Source organism: Choloepus didactylus, chromosome 7 (assembly GCF_015220235.1).
Source record: "Choloepus didactylus isolate mChoDid1 chromosome 7, mChoDid1.pri, whole genome shotgun sequence".
Classification (NCBI taxonomy): domain Eukaryota; kingdom Metazoa; phylum Chordata; class Mammalia; order Pilosa; family Megalonychidae; genus Choloepus; species Choloepus didactylus.
Genome location: NC_051313.1, coordinates 1,500,969 through 1,523,837, shown reverse-complemented (window position 1 = coordinate 1,523,837; position 22,869 = coordinate 1,500,969). Strand labels below are relative to the sequence as shown.

Genomic DNA, 22,869 nt, shown 5'->3' with positions numbered 1-22,869 from the left:
GAAACAGGAGAGTAAGGACCTCCAAAAATTAGTTCCTCCGTAAAAGCAATGAAACAACTGGTCAAAGTTATCAGAATCAACCTTTACAGAATTCTAGAAATTAACAAAAGCCTACAAAAACCGGAGAGTGTTTATTCAAGACAAGTGGCTGAACCTCTGCAGGAAGATAGCAAGCCGCAGGGCGTTTGAACTTTCCCTGTTCCCGTCCCCAACTCTCCAGCCCAGCAGGACCCTCAAAAGCTAACAGCCTGTGCTCCAGTGCACCTTGGCTGTGACCAGAGCAAAATGAAGCTGGAGCTCTTCTAAAGCCTCATTCCCAAAGAAGTGTCCTTATTTCCTGTCTGGAAGACTCACAGGGCTGACTCCTTGTAAAAGCCCCGGGGTGGTGATGGTGGTGGAGGTAGGGATTGCAAAAATGATCACAGGCAAGTGCTTAACTTCATTGTGCCTGAGGCAGTGGAGACATTGAGGCAAACACTGGACTAACCAAAAGTCTTAAAAGGTAGAGCTGGGAAATGAGATGTCCATAAAGGATTGGAAAAATTCTGACGTGTTTCTGCAAACCTAGAAGGCTGCTTGAATGTGTACAGATGCGCACAAGCTCAGGAAAGACATGAGGCCCCGAGATCTCACTTGTGTCTAACGTTGAGTCTCTGCGTAATCAGGAAATTGAGGCTTAGGCAGAGTTGTACATAGCTTGTCTGAGCTGCTGGAGGCATCTCCAACACATACACAGTCCCCCCGCAGCAAAGCCTGGGAAATTCACTGGTTCTAAGTGCTTATGGAAGTCCCTTCCCAATCACTAGCAGACCACTATGCTAACCAAGTAGAGACATCAGTGGTCACACATATGAAAGAATACAGGCTTTAGAGAATTAGTCCAAAAACTCCCTAAGCAAGCAGCAATAGCTAAAAGCAGCAGCAACAACTAGTCCTGGAGAGGGGAGAGAATCAGATTTCTAGAATTGCATGTTACTTAAAATGTCCAGTTATCAACAAAGAATATGCAAAGGAAAAAGAAAGCATGGCTGTTACACAGGAAAAAAGCAATTAATAAAAATTGTTCCTGGGGAAGCCCAGGCATTGGTCTTACTAGAAAAAGCCTTTAAATCAGCTATTTCAAATACTTTCAAAGAGCTAAGGGAAACCTTGTCCAAAGAGCTACAGGAAAGTATGTAAATGATGTCTCACTGGAGAATATTAATAGAGGCAGAAAGTATAAAAAGGAACCAGGGACTTCCAGAAGATGATGGTTAGGAGAGACAGGGCAAAAAAACACCTCCATGAAAAATACCAGATAAAAACCAGAAAGAGACCCAGAACACCAGTTCCAGCGATGCACCAGCTGGACAAGGTCTGCTAAATCCACAGGGACCGTGCACTTGGTGAGACCGGGAGTCTGTGCTCTGAAACGAGTGAGTGAGGCTGCTGAGTATCTGGAAGCCACGCTGTGGTATGGGGAAACTGTGGGTTGGTGTTCAGAGTCAGACTAGTTTTTTTTAAAAAACCCAAAAGCGGCTGTGGATACGGCAGTGAGAACCGCACAGGGATGTGCGGCAGGAACAGCGTCTCCACAGCCTATGAGCACACCTCAACATCTGGCATGGACAATAGCCTTTCGCACACCTGCTGCTAATTGTCTCGGAGGTAGGAAGGCAGAAGTTAGGTAAAAGGGGAAAAAAACACGCCCCCGACAGCCATCTTCCCGGCGGGCTGGGAACGCTCCTGCCCGGCGCTAGTGCCACAGCCCAGAGCTGCGCCAAAAACCCCAGTGCGACGGGAAGTGTTTCCAGCAACATGTGCACACGCCACAAAATCAGGCATGGACAATAGCCTTTTGCACACCCACAGCTAATTGTCCCGGAGCTAGGAAGGCAGAGCGGTGCAAAAAGGGGGAAATTAACACGCCCCATTCAGCCATCCTTTCAGCAGGCTGGGAATGCCCCTGCATGGCCCGTCAGCCCAGAACTTCCCTTGAGGGATGGCACACTCATGACGTAGCATAACCTTCCCCCAGCAGTGGCCCTAGAAGGGCACGGCTTGGAAGAGGGACCCACTCAGAAATCCCAGGGACCATATGCCAATACCAAGGACTTGTGGGTCAGTGGCAGAGACAAACTGGGGTGAGACTGAAATGAAGGTTTAGACTCTTGCAACAGCCTTAAATCTCCAGGAACACCTGGGAGGTTTGATTATTAAAGCTTCCCTCCCCTCCTAACCACTCAGACACACACCCCACATTCAGGGCAGACAGCACCAACTACACACGCAAAACTGGTGCACCAATTGGACCCCACAAGAATCAGATCCCCACACACCACAAAGACAAAGTTGGGGAGAACTGGCTTGAGGGGAATAGGTGGCTCACAGGCACCATCTGCTGGTTAGTTATAGAAAGTGTATGTCACCAAGCTGTAGATCTGACAAATTGGAAGTCTTTGAATTAGCATACATATCCTAAAAGAACCCTATCAAGTTAAGCAGATGCCAAGAGGCCAAAAACAACAGAAAATTTTAAAGCATATGAAAAAAACAGGCAATATGGCTAACCCAAACCCAAACACCCAAATCAAAAGATCAGAGGAGACACAGTATTTGGAGCAATTAATCAAAGAACTGAGACCATGGCATAGGATATAAAGGACATGAAGAGCCTAGAAGAGCATAAAGAAGAAATTGCAAGAGTAAATAAAAAAATAGATGATCTTATGGAAATAAAAGAAGCTGTTGACCAAATTCAAAAGATTCTGGATACTCATAGTATAAGACAAGAGGAAGCTGAACAATGAACCAGCGACTGGGAGTATGACAAAATGGAAAATGAAAGAACAAAAGAAGGAACGGGGAAAAAATAGAAAAAATCAACATGGACATCAGGGATATGATAGATAATATAAAATGTCCAAATATAAGACTCATTGGTGTCCCAGAAGGGGAAGAGAAGGGTAAAGGTCTAGAAAGAGTATTCAAAGAAATTGTTGGGGAAAACTTCTCAAACCTTCTACACAATATAAATACACAAAGCATAAATGCCCAGCGAACTCCAAATAGAATAAATCCAAATAAACCCACTCCGAGACATATTCTGATCAGACTGTCAAATACTAAAGAGAAGGAACAAGTTCTGAAAGCAGCAAGAGAAAAGCAATTCACCACATACAAAGGAAACAGCATAAGACTAAGTTGTGACTACTCAGCGGCCACCATGGAGGCGAGATGGCAGTGGCGTGACATATTTAAAATTCTGAGAGAGAAAAATTTCCAACCAAGAATTCTTTATCCAGCAAAACTCTCCTTCAAATTTGAGGGAGAGCTTAAATTTTTCACAAACAAATGCTGAGAGATTTTGCTAATAAAAAGACCTGCCCTACTTGAGATACTAAAGGGAGCCCTACCAACAGAGAAACAAGAAAAGGAGAGAGAGATATGGAGAAAGGTTCTATAATGTTAGATGAAGATGCATTTTTAAGCCATATAGTGACCACTGAATATACATTTGGCTTTATGATCATCATAGTCATCATAAGACACAACCCTATATTAAATTATCTTTAATTCTTTATTTCAGAGAGGAATAAATAGACATTGCAGAATGGTGACATTATGAAGGAGAAAACATACTTGATATCACATCCTGTTCCATGCTACCATTTCTTTCACTCTATTTCAAATGGATAACTCAGGTTTATGGTATGGCATTCTTTCTGAAAGACTAGAAGTCAGAAGATGAAGATACTTGCCTCACTATTCTGACTTGCTGATTGTAAATGTGGTCATTTCACTTAACTTGTAAGATGACTCTTAGTTTCCTAATTGACAAAACAGGAATCAGACTAAGAATAATGTAAAACTATTAAATTTAAGTCTGAAAATATAGACTTCTTTTGAAAATCCAAAGAAATACTCTTATACTTTTTGAGAGCATTGAAAAATGTGTATTCTCAATTATGTTTTATTGGTTTGTGTAGATTAGATGCCATTGTTTGGAGATAGGCATGGGATATATAGAGCAAAGGCATGCAGGGAGCAGTGTTGGTGAGAATGTCTCTTTATATATGGAGAGTCATCTGTTATCGTAGTCATTAAACCACTAAATTTAAGTGACAATTATTAACTTCTATTTCATACATTGAAACAAAAGAACAGTAATTGTGGACCCAAGATTTGCTATTTATTGCATAGTTAATGGACATTACTGAACCATTTTAGCTTCTGAGTTCAGATAGAGGGTTTGGCAAAAAAAAAAAAAAAAATCTATTTACTCTCTGATCCCTAAGCTTGTATAGTTTACAGTGAGAATTCCTATAAACAAAACAAAATTATCTCAATGCATTTAGTTCCTTGGTTCAGATAAAAACAATTTGAATAGCAAAGGCTATGTGTAGGCATGTTTATAAATATACAAAGAAGGAAGAAGGGGAGGTATTGATCTGTATTCAGATTTATTCTGCAACCTATGTATGGTGAGAATAGTGCAACAATATCCTTATCTATAAAATTTATAACACGGCCACTATTTTGTGATATCAAATAAGATGACTATAAATATCTGAAAATTAAATACTATTCTGATGCTTTAAAAAAATAATAAAGGGGCATATAGGGAAAAATATACCTATTGCAAACTAATTACAGTTAGTAGTATTTTAACATTCTTTCATCAACAGTGACAAATGTACTGTACCAATACTATGACTCAACAATGGAGGGGGGTAGTTAGGGGTATGGGAGGATTTGAATTTCCTTTTTTTTGTCTGTATTTCTTTTCTGTAGTAATGAAAATGTTCTATAAAACTGAAAAAAAATTAATTGTGGTGATGGATGCACAGATGTATGATGGTACCGGGGGCAATTGATTGTACACTTTGGATCTTTGTATAATTGTATGGTATGTGAACAATCTCAATAAATAAAAATTTTGAAAAAAAGGAACCAAGTAGAAATTCTGGAATTGAAAGGTACAAAATTTGAGATGACAAATTCATTAGAGGTGAGTCAGCAGCAGCTTTGGCAGAAGAGAGAACCAACAAATTTGAACATAGATCACCCGAGATCATCCAGCCCTAAGAACAGAAAGACAAGCGAATTTAAAAACTGGACAGAGCTTCAGAGATTTGTGGGACACAGTCAAGCATGCTAACATATATACAACAGGAGTCTCAAAAGGAAAGGAGGGAAAGGGGCAGAAAGGCTATTTGAAGAAATAATGACAAAAACATAACAAATTTGATGAAAAATATGAATTGATGCATCCAAAAAGCTCAAAAAACTCCAAGTAGGATAGACCCAAAGAGATCCACAATTTAACTTATAATAATAATAAAATTGTCTAAGGAGAAAGACAGAATCTTGAAAGCAGTGAGAAATAAATGACTCATCACATACACCATCTTATCAAAATCCTTGGAGGTCAGAAGCCAGTGGGATGATGTATATACAAAGGGCTGAAATTAAAAAAAAAAAGGAAAAGGTCAACCAAGAATTCTACAGCCAGGAAAAATATCCGTCAAAAATGAAAGAGATCTTAAGACATTTACAGAGAAATAAAAACTGAGAAAAATCTGTCAAGCAAACTTGCTCTACCATAGATAAAGTCTGAAATAAAAGGCTGCTAGGCAGTAACTTGAATCCACATGAAGAAATAAAATGCACTGGAAAAGGTAGGTGCATACTGAAGACTATAAATATTTTTTGTTTCTAATTATTTTTTCTGCTATCTGACTTGAAGGACAACAGCATAAAGCAATAATTGCAACTATCTGTTAATGGGCACAAAATATATAAAGATGAAATGTGTGATAATAGCAGCATAAAAGGGGGGCGGAGCTGTATAGGAGCAAAATTTGTATCAACTATTGAAATTAAATTGTTATTAATCCAAACTAGATGGTTATAAATTAAGGTTTTAATTGTAACACCCAGGACAACCACTAAGAAAAGAACTCAAAAATATACAATGAAAAAAGGGCAAGGGAATTAAAAATCAAACAGTAGAGAATATCTATTTAACACAAAAAAAGGCAGTAATGGAGGAATAGAAGAACGACGAATGATATGATATATAGAAAACAAATAGCAAAATGGCAGATATAACTCCTACCTTATCAGTAACTACATTAAATGTAAGTTGATTAACAAAGGCAGATATTAGCTGAACGGATAATACAAACATGATCCAACTGTATGCTATCTACAAGAGACACACTTTAGATTCAAAAATACAGATGGGTTAAATGTAAAAGAATGGAAAAAGAAATATCATGCAAATAGTAGCCAAAAGAGAGCTCTAGTGGCTATATTAATACCAAAGTAGACTTTAATTTAAAAATGTTAACAGAGTCACAGAATGGTATTTAGTAACGACAAAAGGGTCAATCCACCAAGAAATTATAAACATACATGAACCTAAAAACAGAGCTTAAAATACAGATGCAAAAACCATTAGAATTGAAGGGAGAAATAAGCAATATGACAATCATGGTTGGAAATTTCAATACCCTCAATTTCAGTAATGGATAGAAGAACTAGAAAACAAAATCAGTAAGGGAATGGAAGAACTGAACCATGCTATGCACCAGGCTGACCTAGCAAGACGTTATGGACACTCCACCCAACAGCAAAATGCACATTCTTCTCACGTGCTCATGGTGCATTCTCCAGGACACACATCTGGAAGGCCATAAAACAACTCTAAATAAATGCAAAAGGACTGAAATCAGGCGAAGTGTGCTCTCCTACCACAAGAGAATGAAATCAGAAATCGATAATAGAAGGAAATTTGGGAAATTCACAAACGTGGGAATTAAACAGCATGCTCCTAAATAAGCAATTGATGAAAAAAGAAACCACAAAAGAAATCAAGAAATTCTTAGAGATTAATGAAAACATAAACACAGCATACCAAGATTATGAGCGGCAGCTAAAGCAGTGTTCAGAGGGAAATTTATAGTTGCATGCAACTTACATTAAAAAAGAAGTGATATCTCAAACCAGTACCCTAAACTACACCTTAGGAAACTAGAAAAAGAAGAGCAAACTAAACCCAAAATAACTAAAATAAAGGGAATAATAATGACTAGAAGTAAGTTTAATGAAATAGAATAGAAACCGGAAGTTGGTTCTTTCAAATGATCAACAAAATTGACCAACCTGTAGCTAGTCTGACCAAGAAAAAAGACTCAGATTACTGAAATCGGGAATTAAAAAGGGGCATTTCTAATGGCCTTATGGAAATAAAAACATTAAATATAGTAGGCAAGTGAAAGCTTTGAACAATTATATGCCAATAAATTAGATAACCTAGATGAAATGGAGAAATTCTTAAAAGACACGAACTACTGAAACTTGCCAAAAAGGAAATTGAAAATTTCATTAGATCTGTAACAAGTAAGACATTGAGTTAGTAATCGAAGAGCTTCCCACAAAGTAAAGCTCAGGCCAGATGCTTCACTGATGAATTCTACTGAATGTATAAGGAAGAATTAACACCAATACTTCACTAACTCTTCCAAATAATAAAAGAGGCGGGCAAGTTCCCCACTTCATTCTATGAGGTCATTATTACTCTGAAATCAAAGCCAGAAAATTCATCACAAGGAAAGAACACTGCAGACCAATATCCTTTATGAATATACACACGAGAATCGTCAACCAAATACTCACAAACCAAATTTAGCAACATATAAAAGGAATTAAACACCATGATCAGGTGGGATTTATCCCATTAACAAATGTTTGGTTAAACACGTGAAAATTATTCAATCTAATACACCATATTAATAGAATAAAGCAAACAAACAAATAAAAATGCACCATTATTTCAGTAGACACAGAAAAAGCATTTCACAAAATCCAGCACCCTTTCATGAGAAAACCACTCAGCACAGTAGGAATAGAAGCCAATTTCCTAAACCTGATAAAGGACATCTATAAAACAGCCTGCACATAACATCATTCTTAAGCTTTCCCCTGAGTTCAAGAAAAAGACAAGGATGTCCTGTCTCACCACTTGTATTCAACATGGGTTGGAGGTTCCGGTCAGACAAGAAAATGAAATAAAAGGCCTGATACGAATCCGGTAGTGGTGATGGTGTACAACCTCATGAGTATACTAAAAATCACCAATCTGTACACTTCCAAATATTGAATTTTATGGTATGTGAATTAAGTCTCAATTTTTAAAAGAGAGCCATTGAAGAGACCATCTGTTTGCTTATTAAGAAAAAAGAAAACAAAACAAATCCAAACCCCTTAGACAACCTGTTTTTCCCTGACTTGCTTCCCTTGTCCCCTTTGACTCCTTGGGAAATGGTTTCGTTATGTCGTGACTCCCTGGTTTCCATTTTTACTTCTCTTTAGCTCATTCAGAGAAACATGAGCAATTCATCACTTCGGGAAGCCCAGAGTCCCATACTGTTAGCGAGGGACAAAAAGCTTTAGGAACTTCGAAAACAAGGAAAGGCAAAGAAAAGTCGTCTGAGAAAGAAAAGACGGCCAAAGAAAAGCAGGTGCAGCGCTTGGAGCCTCAGGTGAGTAGGGGGATTCTTAGGGGCGTCATTTAGTAAAATCAGGTTAGCTGGGTCCCGGCTTGTCCACCACACCCACCCCAGGACAAAGCTGAAAAATTCCATCCGGATGCCGTGAGGACACTCCACCAAACCTTCCCCACGCTCCCGCCTCGCAAACAGACAATTCATCCCAAACCAACGAGCACCAGATGGATGTTTACTCTGTATGACACTGTTCCTGGGACTTGGCTTTCTAAGGTGAAGATGGTGCAGGTCCTACTCTGAAAGGATTCGCCATCTAACAGAGGAGGACACAGGTGAAGAGATGGTGTTCAGGTTAGATGTTGCCCCAGTGGGAGAAAGGGTCGTATGTAACCCACTCCCTTCCAGGGAGAACTGTCTCTGAGCAGAGTCTCATGGGATGAATAAGAGCTTTCCTGGTAAAGGGTTTGAGAGAAAGGGGTAGATGAGAAAACAGCATGTGCAAAGACTTGCTGAGGTAAAAGAACAACTTGATCTGGTTTAGAAACAAAGTATGAGACATAAAGCTGGAGGGGTAAGTGCAGGTCAGTTGGAAGAGGGTCTTAGAAGCCCTGTAAAGGGCTGACACTAGGGTCAGATGGAAGAGGGCTGCGTGAGCCCATGGAAGGCTGACACACTGCCCATGGCCGGTGCTTCCAAACTCCTTCAGGGCCAGTCAGGTAATCATAGCAAATAGGGGGAAACAGATTTGAGTGGCACATTTGAGGAGTGCAAATGCAGGCCTAAAAATATTCAAACTCAAGGTTTCTAAAAATACTGCACTGAAAACACCTATGAGGACAGATCTTCCCATCAGCATGACCACTGCTTGGGCAAATCAGGGCCGTGGGTTGTTTTTAGAAAGAAGTGCATTGGCGTGGTCAGATGTACATTGAGATGGATCAACTGGTGTCTTGGGAACAAGACCAGAGTTGGGGAAACCATTTGGGAAAGGACTGCTCTAGCCCAGGCAGAGTGGGAGCCGTGCCAGGAAGAGGTCAAAGGACAGGGAGGGCGTCAGATAAAGGACTGTCTCGGAAACAGAAGGGCGTGTAGCTGTTAATCCAGAGGAGGCAGGGAAGCACAAGAAGGAACCAAGGGCATCTCCCAGGCTTCCAGCTGGATTAACTGAGTATCCCGAGTAAAACAGACAATAAAGAAAAAGTAGCAGATTAGGGGAAGACAGTGACCCAGTTGTCCCAGACTCCAGCAGTGGATAAACCTGTCCACTTGCATTTCCAAGATTTTATTTCTCAGCTGATACCTACCCTTGAAAAGCTTGTGAGGTAAATAAGTTCAACCCAATCCATAAATCCCTACTGGACACTTGGCCCTGCTTTTATTCGTTCTTAGTTTTCCCTTTCCTGGTTGAAACTTGACTCCAGCAAAGTTTTTGGTAAGCTCATTTATCAAGTAATTTAAGAGATAGATAAAAGTTAACGTACTGTGTCTTAAATCCCTGAGCTGAATCCTTTCTGATAATTGACGTCGTCTCCATCATACAAGAAGTGCTGTGTGACCGCATCAGGTTCAAGCCTCAACCAGGGAGAAACTTCCAACTGGTTTTTATCTGCCCCCAGGGAGATACCAAAACACTGTTGCATTTCATAAACAGTATATATGTCAAGTTTATCCAGACCTGAAAACGATGATCCATTATTCCTGCCCTCATTTCCCTGCAGAGGCAATATGAGTGAGCAGAATAGTTTATAACTTTTTTTTTATTACAATTTAGGTTAAATTTGCATACAGTGAAATGCACAGACCTCCACTGTATGATTCAGTGAGTTCTGACGAATTCATTCATCATGTAACCCAAGCCCTTATCGAGGCGGAGATAATAGATCATTTCCATGAGCTCAGAACTTCCCTGGAGTTTCTTCGCCGACAATACCATCATCCCCACACCTGAACCACAACCTCCCGTCTGTGTGTGTTCTCTAAGTTAGTTTTGCCTATTTTGGAAGTTCATACAAATAAATCAAACAAAATGTACTCTTTTGTGCTCAACTCCCTTAGCTCTATGTCTGTGAGATTCGCCCACACTGTAGTCTATTACTGTTTAATGCTAAGTAGTATTCAGACATGTGAACGTATTACAATTTGATTTTCCAGTCACTGGTTGTGCACACTCAGGCTGCTCCCCCCCCTTTTTTTTTCTGTTATGAATAATACTGCAGGGGGCATTCTTGTACACGTATTTTGTGAATATATGATTTCATTTCTCTTGAGGTAACTACCTAAGTGTGAAGTTGTGGGTTCTAGGGTAAACTCTAGACCCTTTTGATGCTTTTGAGGAAAGCATCTGACCCAAAGGTTTTGCTTCATTTCATCAGACATCTGCAGTCCACCCCCAACAAGATGACCCAGATAAACCCTACTGGATGTTGAGGCTGGTCACGGAACACGGCGAGGTGGACTCACTGGAAGTGAGAAAAGACACTGAACAAATAGATGAAATCCGAGCCATGAAGCAAGCCTGGGAGATGGCGGAGCCGGGGAGGGCCGTCAAGGTGAGCGGGCGTGAATCGCTGCCGCGTTCCTCTCCGCGTTCCTCTCCGCGCCCCGGCGTGGTCTGAAGGCAGCGCCACGTTGCGGAAACCGCATGGACGTCCCTGTCACAGATTGTATCTGAACTTTAGTGACTGTTGACTAGCTAGGCATTAAGACGACACTTGGGCACATCGTGGTACCCAGAGGGCTTGCCTGGCGCCACTTGTACCCAGAGCACGGGCCGCTCCTCCTCTCCCAACCCTGCTGTAGCCACACCTGCCCGGCAGGTTCCACCTGAGCTTTCACGGCCAGGCCAGGGGCTGCCGGGGAGCCCCGGGAATGTGCGCGCTTCTTCCCCAGCCCCCCTCTATTTTATCTGAGAATCAACACTCTTCCTTGGATACGGGCTTCAGGGCCTGGTTCAGGAGCAGCTGGACTTAACACAGCGTGCCCAGCGCCCTGGTTTTAGGGCGGCTTATTCCTCAGTTCTCAAAAATTACTCAGACGAAATCATGGATGGTTCAGAATTTGTGTTTATTCCATCATTATAGGGCTGGCCTGGTTAACTGCCCTATTCACTCTTCTGTTTCTTCTGAGTACTTTTGACAGGTACGGTTTGTACTTTCCAAACAGCTCAAAGAGCTGACGATGTTTGTTCCCAGGCGTCTCAGGCCCGTCTGCACTACCTCACCCGGTTCGTCAGGAGGGTGCCCGACGTGGAGGCCGCGCCCGCGCCCGAGGAAGGTCAGTGGGCGCGGCGGGACGGGGAGTGCAGGGGCGCATCCCGCGCGGGACGGGGAGTCCGGGGGCTCGTCCCCCGCGGGACCAGCGGGGCGTCCTGCCCGGGGACACCGGCGCGTCCCGCGTGGGGACAAGGAGTGCACCCCGCGTGGGGACGCGCCCCGCAGTACGCCGCCTTAGGGCCCCGCGAGCGTCACGGGATTTTCAGACTTCGCCTCATGTGTCCTCAGTTAATTCCTACACCCCCTCCCTCCCCATTTCGGAGGTGAGACCAAAGCTGAGGGCTGGGCGGGGAGCGCCGCAAGGCGGGCCGGCAGCTGCTCGGATAACAGGGTTAAGGGGGGCGCAGCCGCGGCTCCCTATTACAGATCCCCTTCAGAGCCCACCCCGCCCCGAGATAAAACAGGACTTGCAATTTAACAACCGGGCCTCGCAGTTTTCTAGTCCCCGAGACGCCCCGGGGCGCGGCGCCGAGACCGGGCGGGCCCCGTCAGCACCCGCCGCGGGCAGAAGCGTCACCGCCGGACCCGCCTGTGCGGTTTTGCGTGCTCCGGGTGCCGCCCGGTGCCGCCGGAGAACCACGTCCCTTTGCGTTTCCCCGGGCGTCCCGGCAGGCTGCGGTGTGCGCCCTGCCCTGGTCCCGGCGGCGGCTGTGCCGGGAGCCCCGGGTGAGGGTCCCCGTTCCCACCGCTGCCCGCTGGGCAGACGCGACCTCTCCCCTCTGACGGGGACCCCAGGGAGGGCCCTTCGCTCCGGGGAAGCCCCGTGGGCGCTCACTCCCCCACGCCAGGGGCGAAGCTCTTGCTCTCAGGCTCCGGGTTTTATTCACTTCGTTTCCAATCTCGTATCAGACGCGCGCCCGGAAGAGGCAGGGGTCTCGGCCGTGCAGCCCCGGCAGCCCCCTGCCTTCCCGCGCCCCCCGCCAGCACCCCGCCCGGCCTGTCCCTGAACACACAGACTAGGGCCCCTGCGGGACGCCCCCTCCGCGCCTCGCTGCTCGGGTGTTCTCTCCCTTCCGGTGTGAGGGTTAGCAAACTGTGTTTTACAAGAAATTTTGTTTTATCTGCCATCAAACTTACTGGAGTCCATTTTCTTTTAATCTGTTTTTCTTTTTTTTTCTTGACACAACTTGTTCCAAGAGTCGTATCTTATTTTCCTGGGGCTACCATAACAGAGAACCACAAACTGGGGGGCTTAACCAACAGAAGTGTATTCTCTCAGGGCTCTGGAGCCAGAAGTCGGAAATCCAGGTGCCCGGGGCCGGGGCGTACCCCCGGAAGGCGGTGGGGACCCCTCTGCTCCGACCCCCTCCTGCGTTCTCCGGCGGGCGCTCCCTGACATGCCTTGTGGCAGCTTGGACTCTGCTCCCTCCAGGCTTCTCTCTGGGCCTAGCTGGGTTTCTCCTCCCTTCTGCAGGGACAGCTGTCCATCATTCTAAGGCCCCTGCCCCGCCCCCTGGACCTCATCTTAACTTGCCGAATTCCAAATTCCGTCTGTAAGGCCCAATTTCCAAATCAGGTCACTTTCCGAGATGCTCGGATTAGGACTTCCATGTGTCATTGGGGGGACACAATTTAACCTCTAACACTTGCTTCCTCTTTCCTTAGCAGCACACCCTTCGGGGTTTCATCCATTCCATTTTTTACTGCTCTTTGGTAATATAGTAAATACTTATTCTGCAAATCCTAAGGCCACAATAGAAAAACAGATAAGGTGATAGACAATTATTAGAAATATGAATATATAATAAGCACATTTTAATGCTCAACTTTATTAAAAGTAAAATAAATGATGCCCTTGTGAACCACAGTGCCCCTGCTATCAAAATAGTAAAGATTTTTAAATTATAGTTTCAGCAATGGGGAGGATATTGTGATACAGGCATCTATATACAACTAGCAGCAGCACAAATTTATGTAATTTTTACAAGTCTCATGTTAATGCAGCAACAAATTAGAAGACATTTAACTCTTCACTCAGAAATTATATTTCTGTGATTTTATGCTAAAGAAGTAATCTAAAATTGGGATATTATGAATATCACGAAAACAACCAAAATATCCAACAAGGGTAGACCAGCTAAGCAAATTAAATTAGTTTCATAGGGTGAAATACTTTGCATCTCACCCAAATGTTTTTGAATAAATTGATCATATGTATAGTATGATCTCAAGAACATAAACAGGCTAGAAAAATGTTATAGATACTACAAAATGTTAAAAGTTGGTGTTTATCTCGGGGTGGTAAGATGATTAATGACTTTTACTATCTTGAGAGTATTTTCTGCATTAAAGTTGAGTCACTAACATGCATGAAGGCCAGCTGCATGCCGCTCAGCGTGCCCCCACAGCAGGGGAGCTCTCTGTGGGGTGCCTTCTGCATCCGGGGTTTATCAGCGCCCTCCGTTACTTCAAGCGGTCTGGCACGTGCATTCAGAATCGTGCTTGTCATTTTCTTACTTGCATTTATCCCCACATATCTTGCTACTCTTTGCTATTCTCCTTTTAATATGGTGACTAATATCCAGAGTGTGCTTTGTATAAAGGTTCTCATGGGCCTTCAGATTCACAAAGACTCAGTTCTTACTGGACCCTGCTGCTTTGCTCGGGCGCAGGAATGTTTTAATTCCAGGCCCAGACTCCCACTAGGCTCCCAGCCCTGGGGCCTGGCATGCGAGTTTGCCCCCTGCGGAGTTTTTAAGTGTTAAGCCAATGGCTAGATCACCTGGGTCTGCGTTGGGTGCACTCTTGGCACTCCTGGCGGCCACTCAGTTACACGCAAGGTACTGCTTTGAGCTTTTAGAAAAAGTTCAGAATAAATGTTCCTAAGCAGAGCTAGATTGGAAGTATTACTAAGGAAAGGATCCGGAGTTCTTAGATGTGATTTAGTGAGCCTGTCACAAGGAGGAACTGGAGTTCTGACGATTCTGCCCACGGCAGGGAAAGCGTGATCATGCAGTGGAAATAAATTCTAACGGCGCTAGACTTGTAAAAGTGGGCAGTGGGTCTGAGACTCACTACACATGTCCAACTCCAGAACAGAATCTTTTCCAAAGATAACCTTTAAAAGCCTACAGTGGGCAAGTGCATGTGCCACATTTGGAAACAAGGAAAAATGCAGCCAATCCCTGCACCGGAATCCCTGCTCTTCTCGCCTGGGCGTCACCCAGATTGAGCAATAATAGCCCTTATTGCTTACTCTTAAGGAATCTGCATGGATCCTACGAGGCAGGAAATGTTATTTTCCTCATTTTACGACCAGGCAGAGAGACAGACGTGAGCGCAGGCAGCGCCGGCTGGGAGCCCCCGCCCCTCCCAACGGCCGCGCCCACCGCTGCAGGCAGGTGGTGGGGGCCGTGTTCACCTGCAGGCTGCTTCCCGGGCGGAGGAACCTGCAGGAGTGGGAGCAGAATGGTAGTGGGGAACAATCTCCGAGCTTCCTCATTGCAAGTAAGACTTTTCCAGCTCAGCTTTATTTTTTCTTGACTTTTTCAGCTCTATTGTAAGAAATTTTGCCCTAAGGGCCTTGCACAGGGCTCCCTTTCTGGAGGGACCCCCACCTCTGCTCAGCCTTCAGCAGGCTGTCAGGACTCCGGGAATTTTTGTCTCCTATGGCAGCTTCCAGGCACCTTCGTGGGCCTGCGGGGCCATCCACGCACCGTCCGAGGCCCTCGGCTCCCAGGCCCGGTGTCCCTGGGCTGCGGCTGCTGCGCCCGGAAGGCAGAAAGCGGTTCTAGATTCCATGCAGTTCTTAGAGCAGAAGGCAGTTCTTGGTGCAGAGTGGTTCTTGACTCAGAACATGGTTCTTGGTTCCGAAGGCAGTTCTTGGCGCAGAACGCAGTTACTGGTGCAGAATGTAGTTTTCTGTGCAGAGTGAGGTTCTTGGTTCCAAATGCGATTCTGGACCCAGAAAGCGGTTCTTGGCACAGAACGCGGGTCTTGTCAGTAACGCGCTCGTCCTATTGCAGGAGAAGAGCCAGAACCCAAGGTCACTGTGGGTCCCAAGGGCAAGGAGCCGGCCCCGGGGGGCAGCGTGCTGTGGAAGAGGTGGCAGCTGGGCAAGGGCTTGAAGGACCTGGCCAAGTCCGCCGTGGAGGGCGCGGGCCCCAGGGAGGAGCGTGAGCTGAGTGGGCGCAAGGACCTCAGTAAGTGTGTCTCTCCCCGGTAAGGCTGATCTCGCACACGTTTGAAGTGAAAACTCTGGGAAAGAGAGTAACTGAAAGATCTAGGGTCGTACAGATAGAAGAATCGTCATTCGGATCACAGGTCTTTATTTCACTCTTCAGTGTTGACAATCTGTCCAAGGAAATTTAGCAGGGGTATTTTGTACAGTTTTATGTACCTACAAATATTAAAAATAAAATTGCAGTGGTCACACGCATGATTGTGGTTAAACACTGATCCTTTGTTCTCTCTCTAGCAGGCTACCTGACAGACTTGCTTTTTACCTTTTATAACAAATTTAAAATACTTGTTTTCTAAAATGTTCAGTGGCACACAAGCCACAATGACTTGACTCTTTTCTGAATAATATGGATTCAAATCTGTTTACTAAAATGAACCTAAACCCCCCACAAAAGGAGCCAGAGGGAAAAGCCTCCCCGCTCCCGGCTTTCATGAGGAAGGGTCTTCCTTCAGCAATGCCTGGACTCCGTCCATCAGGAGGCAAAGTGTCTAATCAGCTTGGTGCACTTGGAAAGAATAAATCGGGCCACCCACGGCCCCTCCCTGAGTTGGGGGCTCTGCCTGTGCCCAGTGGCTGGAGGCTCTCTCTTGTGGGGTTCCCCGGTCAGCCCCATCCAGCTCCCACGTCAAGCTGCACCCTCCAGGTGCACCTGTATGGTAATAGTCCTGCTCTGTTTCTCCATTTTTTCAAGCACAGGCAGGAAAGAAGGGTATGCTGAAAGGAAACATCTTCAGAAATATCAGCAATAGCTCCCTTCTCAAAATTCTGAGTATTTTGAAATTATGAAGTACTTAAGACTAAAGCATGTCCTTAAATGACTTCATACTGAAAAGGAAAATTCTACAGTTCAAAGGGCTCTTTCCTTATACTAACAAGAGATTCTGATATTTTTAAACCAATAGTTTGGAAGTAAACACCCATAAAATAGACGACAATGCGCTTGAGAGCAGCGGGGAAACTCCACAGGACGGTTCCTTCCGTGGGCGCTGGGATTTAGTTGTTGTGTGTTTGCAGTGTCGCCTCGCCCGACCCTCTACGAACCAGAAAAAGCATCAGCTGCTACCTCCACTTTGAAAATGGGGCAGCTGACAGTGACCCCCCCAAGGGCAGGAGGCTGACGCAGGTCGGAGGGCTAGGACTCAGCCCTCATTCTTCTGACTCCGCCGGTCGCGGTCTCTAACCAATTCCACCAGCCCCAGGCAGTCCGGGTGTAGACCAGTTTTGGATGCCTGGGACTGGGAAACCCCACCTTTTCTAACAAATTTTAAATGCTTGTGCTCCCTTTTGTGCCCCCATTTCAGCTCTCCTGCCCCTTGTTTCCTGGCGCCTCTGGCCGTCACAGTCTGGACACTTTCGTTAAATTCTCATGACTGGGAAGGGGAGCACCCGGGCGGGGCGGTGGGGGCGGCAAGCCAGGAGGGTAGGAATGAGCAGGGGAGCAGGATGTGGGCCAAAGCAGAAACCTTCTTCAAAGCATCTCTTAAACAATTTTTAACTATATATTTTCAATTCAGTTTAATGCAAAAATGATACATGTATTTGCACACTGTCAAGGGAAGTTGGCCTCACCTCTCTCTAAGGATTGTACTTTTGTCCCGGTGCATCCTCGAGCAGGAAACGCAACCCTGCACCCCAAGTCCTGTGGTCATGGAGGGACCCCTGCTTGGGAACCGTGAGGCTGGTGTACACTGACCTCAGGAACTCCCCAGGGCTCCCCCCTGCTGCCAGCCCCCCCTCCCTGATGCACCCCTGGAGAAGCGCTGCCCACCAGAGGCTGGGGGTCCTCTGGGGGCATCGTGTGGACCGTTCCCATAGGTGTGTGTGACTCCCAAAGGGTACCTGCTTCTCGCAGCTTCTGTTTCCCCATGTTAAAGAGCTTGGAAAACTCTCCCCACATTCCAGAGGGCACGTAGAGGCCCCGCCGTGGGCCACATGCCCGGGCAGCCCACTCGCCGTCGGTAAAGGAGCCGTGGCCGCGGCCTCCCCTTCTCTCCCAGAGCCGCGAGGAAGCCCCTCCGCAGAGGCAGAGGCGGGGGGGGGACCTTGGTCGGGAGCCTCACGGTCCGTCACCGTGTCCGCTGAGCGCCAAGTCTCAGGCCGCCTGTCCCAAACTGAAGCTCTTGCGAACTGTAGTGAAAATGCCCCGGCAGTGTCCGCGTGCTGTGGAAAGTGGCCCTGCGCGCTGTCACTGTGGGCGTGTGCCGTGGGCGAGCTCTGTGCGGGCAGAGGGTCCACCTCGCACCTGGCTGCGAGCAGACCCTGCCGGGACCCCCCGGGAGTGGGGTGTGGACGGACCCTCTGTGCGCCTCCCGCCCTCTCCGCTGAAATAGATAGTGTTTGGCAAGATGTAAGAAAAACAACATCTAATGGACCAGAGCCAGCAGAGTTGGTGTCTTACAGAATCAATCCCAATTTGAGATGCCAAGAAGTGTACCTGATGGTAGCTACATTCACAAGGAAAGCAAAGGGGTTTCAGACATGTGGGATCCACCAGAACCATGAGGAAAAGCCGGGGGATCAGCCCCTGGAGTCCAGAGACTGGTAATACCAAAATGTCACTATTTCAGGGACACTTTATTTCCAGTCATAAATGAAGCACATGGTTGATTTGTGTCTCATTAATGGCATAGAGCTGGGATTTAGTCCTATTTTATGTCCTCTCACAAATGCACCCTCTTCATATACTTTTGAAAAATTGAAAATTCAAGTTTCTTGACTATTGTTTCTTTTGTGTGTTTTCTAGAGGTTACATAGATTCTTTGTCTGGCTGGCCCCTCCTTGTTTGCCAGGTGTCATGAATTGAGACTTCGTGACGTTGCTGGGGTAAGGTTGAGGGGCCTGGAAGTGGGGCCCCTAGAATGGCAGAGTGAGGACTAGGCAAATCTCCCCAAATAGCAATGATGAGCTAGGGAAAAACATTAGACAATTTCAAAACTCTGGGGTGAACCAAAGACACACAACAAAACAACACTATTCATTAAAATAACGACGATGACAACTGCGCCTCACATCAGTTTCCTATGCCTGCTGTTGTTATACAATCATCTTCAAGAGTCAAGGTTACTGGGTTGCAGTTTGATAGTTTCAGGTATTTACTTCTAGCTATTCCAATGCATTACAGTCTAAAAAGTGTTATCTATATAGTGCATAAGAATGTCCACCAGAGTGACCTCTCAGCTGCATTTGAAATCTCTAAGCCACTGTGTTCTAGTTTGCTAATGCTGCCGGAATGCAAAACACCAGAGAGGGATTGGCTTTTATAAAGGGGGTTTATTTGGTTACACAGTTACAGTCTTAAGGCCATAAAGTGTCAAAGGTAACACATCAGCAATCGGGTACCTTCACTGGAGGATGGCCAATGGCATCCGGAAAACCTCTGTTAGCTGGGAAGGCATGTGGCTGGTGTCTGCTCCAAAGTTCTGGTTTCAAAATGGCTTTCTCCCAGGACGTTCCTCTCTAGGCTGCAGTTCCTCAAAAATGTCACTTTTAGTTGCACTTGGGGTATTTGTCCTCTCTTAGCTTCTTCGGAGCAAGAGTCTGCTTTCAATGGCCATCTTCAAACTGTCTCTCATCTGCAGCTCCTGTGCTTTCTTCAAAGTGTCCCTCTTGGCTCTGTCAGCTTGCTCCTTCTGTCTGATCTTATATAGTGCTCCAGTAATTTAATTCAGGCCCACCCAATGGTCAGGCCAACACCTCCATGGAAATTATCCAATCACAGTCATCACCCACAGTTGGGTGGGTTACATCTCCATGGAAACACTCAAAGAATTACAATCTAATTAACACTGATAGGTCTGCCCACACAAGATTACATCAAAGATAATGGCATTTGGGGGGACATAATACATTCAAATGGGCACACACTGAAACTGTATTTTGTTTCATTTCGCATCCCTCTATTGGTCAAGAAGATGTTCTCAATCCCATGATGCCAGGTCAAGATACATCCCTGGGAGTATATCCCATGTTACCAGGGAGATTTACACCCCTGGGAGTCCAGTCCCACATAGAGGGGAGGGCAGCAAGATCACCCGCCAAGGTGGCTTAGCTAGAGAGAGAGAGGACCACATCTGAGCAACAAAGAGGCACTCAGGGGGAGACTCTTAGGCACAATTATAAGCAGGTTTAGCCTCTCCTTTGCAGTAATGAGCTTCATAAGGGCAAGTCCTGTGATAGAGGCTCAGCACATCAAACCTCCAGTCCTCAATGTTTGTGAGAACATCAGCAACAATCCAGGTGAGGAAGCCCAACACCTCTGCATTTTCCCACAGCTTCTCAGGGGAGCCCTGCATAGATATTTTTATTCTCTGTCCAAATTACTTTGGGATGTGTTGCTATTTCACACTAATCTGTACAAACCTACCAGGTCTCACTTCCTATTTAAAGTTCCATGAAATTGTGGTGTTTGAACAAACTGTGCAAGTTAAATTCTTTAGGAAATATAGATCTTGCACCAATTAAACATCTCTTCCCTTGGTCTCACATGGAGTTTGAAGTTTTAAAATGAAGTCAATATTGTCCTTTACCCTTTGGCCCAATTTGCCCTAGTCATAACAGCATCTGCTTCATTCCTATCTCTAATTGAAGTCTGGACTGTTTTTCAGCTTTTTTAACAGTTGCTATATGTGCTAATACTGACATTCGTATCTGCCGAGTTCTAGGTCTGAGTTTCAGGTGTCACACAGATACTGAAAGTTCCAGGGATCTATCAGGTTATACACAAAGGTATCCACATGTTGGAATCTGGAGATAGCTGTTACAATTCTGGAATAGATGTGACTGCTGTAAGAGCTTACAATCTAGGGACCATTATAATAAGCATTCCTCTGGTAAGTTGTGCTCTAAGTTTCACTTCTGAGTTGAGACATTGTAGTTAGTCCATATTGGTGAGGCATTTTAGTGTCTGCCTTTGTTTCTGACGTAGTTCACTCAAAATGCTGTCAACAGGTTCCATTCACCTCCTGGTGTGTCTCACAGCTTCACTCCTTTTTGCAATTGCTCAATATTCCATTGTATGCACACCCAACAGTTCACCATTCTGTTCCTCAGTCAGTGTACCCTTAGGCCACCTCCACCCACTGCAAATTATGCATACTCTCTCCGTAAACGCCAGTGTGCAAATGTCCGTCCAAGTAAATGCCCCTTAATGAGGTTGCAGGACTTTATGGCCTCCACATACTTAGCTTCGGGTGGAACCACCCCAGTGTCCTCCAGAAAGGCTACACCATTCTGCCTCCTCATCAACAGTACATAGGTACATCCCTCTCTCCATGTTTTCTCCAGCGCTATTATCCCTGTTTATATTTTTCCATATAATTTTATAGAGCTATATTCACATACTATATAATTATCCAAAGTGTACAGTCAGTTCACAGTATCATCATACAGTTGTGGATTTATCACCAAAGTAAGCACTTGAACATATTGATCACTATGGAAAAAAAAATTTTTTTAATGAATAATAAAAAAGATAATAAAAAGAAAAATAAAATATCATGCAATACAATATAATAGCAGGGTCAGACAACAACACCAGTACCAAGAATCCCATATCCCTCCCTTATATCCCCGTCTCATACACATTTAGCTTTGGTATATTGCCTTTGTTACATTTAATGGAAGCATATTACAATGTTACTGTTGACCATAGACTCCAGTTTGCTTTGATTCTGTTTTTTCACCAATACCATCCCCTTTCCAACACTCTGCATAGTTGACATTCATTTGTTCTCTCACATGCAAGAACAGTTTTATATTTATACATTTAGTCACAATCATTGACCACTCCAGTTATTGCTAAGTTAAACAGTCCCAGTCTTTATCTTCCATATTTATCTCAGATGTCATTCATGTCCCTAGCCCACCTCTTTCAGCTTTACTCATGGACATCTTTGTTCAGTGTAGTTACAATACTGTGCTCCCATCACACAGTATTGTGCTATCTATTTCTGGATCTATACAGTCCATCCTGCTGAACATTCTGTAGTCCTTCAGCATCAAATGCCTGATCTCTACCCTCTTTCTATCTCCTCGTAGACCATGTTGTCAGCTTTTAACTCTAAAAGTTTGGTGATTGGGCCAGTCTGAATGTATTATGTCCCCCAAACACCATTTTCTTTGATATAATATTGTGTGGGCAGAGCTATCAGTGTTAATTAGATTGAAATTCTTTGAGTGTTTCCATGGAGATGCGCCGCACCCAACTGTGGGTGATGACTCTGATTGGATAATTTCCATGGAGGTGTTGGCCTGACCATTCAGGTTGGGTCTGAATTAAATTACTGGAGCACTGTATAAGATCAGACAGAAGGAACAAGCTGACACAGCAGCCTAGAGAGGAACGTCCTGGGAGAAAGCCATTTTGAAACCAGAACTTTGGAGCAGACACCAGCCACGTGCCTTCCCAGCTAACAGAGGTTTTCCGGACACCATTGGCCATTCTCCAGTGAAGGTACCCAATTGTTGATGACTTACCTTGGACACGTTATGGCCTTAAGACTGTAACTTTGTAACCAAATAAACCCCCTTTATAAAAGCCAATCCATTCCTGGTGTTTTGCATTCCAGCAGAATTAGCAAACTAGAACAGATTTTGGTACCAGAGAAGTGGGGTGCTGGTGCTGCTGTGTTTGCAAATACCAAACATGTTGGAACAGCTTTTTAAATGGATAGGGAGAAGATTCTGGAAATTGAGAGGAGCTTGATAGAAAAGGCCTAAACTGCTTTGAAGAGACTGTTTATGGAAATATGGACTCTAAAGATACTTCTGACAGGGACTTGAACAGAAATGATGAACGTGTTGTTGCAAACTGGAAGAAACGTGATCCTTGTTTTAAAGTGGCAGAGAATTTGGCAAAATTGAGTCCTGGTGTCAGATGGAAGGAAGAATTTGAAAGCGACAACCAGGAATACTTAGCTGAGGA

General features: G+C 44.8%; 1 protein-coding gene across 6 annotated transcripts in view; it reads left to right on the top strand.

The window, feature by feature from the left end:
• ADGB (androglobin) overlaps positions 1-22,869 on the top strand; it is a 211,555-nt gene that overhangs the window by 173,002 nt on the left and 15,684 nt on the right. For 2 of the 6 annotated variants that reach the window (XM_037842491.1, XM_037842489.1), the window contains exons 30-33: positions 8,359-8,528; positions 10,865-11,041; positions 11,684-11,765; positions 15,730-15,906. In XM_037842491.1, the coding sequence (XP_037698419.1) occupies positions 8,359-8,528; positions 10,865-11,041; positions 11,684-11,765; positions 15,730-15,906 (606 nt within the window). The remainder of the gene's footprint in view (positions 1-8,358; positions 8,529-10,864; positions 11,042-11,683; positions 11,766-15,729; positions 15,907-22,869) is intronic. The other 4 variants (XM_037842492.1, XM_037842490.1, XM_037842494.1 and 1 more) reach the window with 2 other exon arrangements.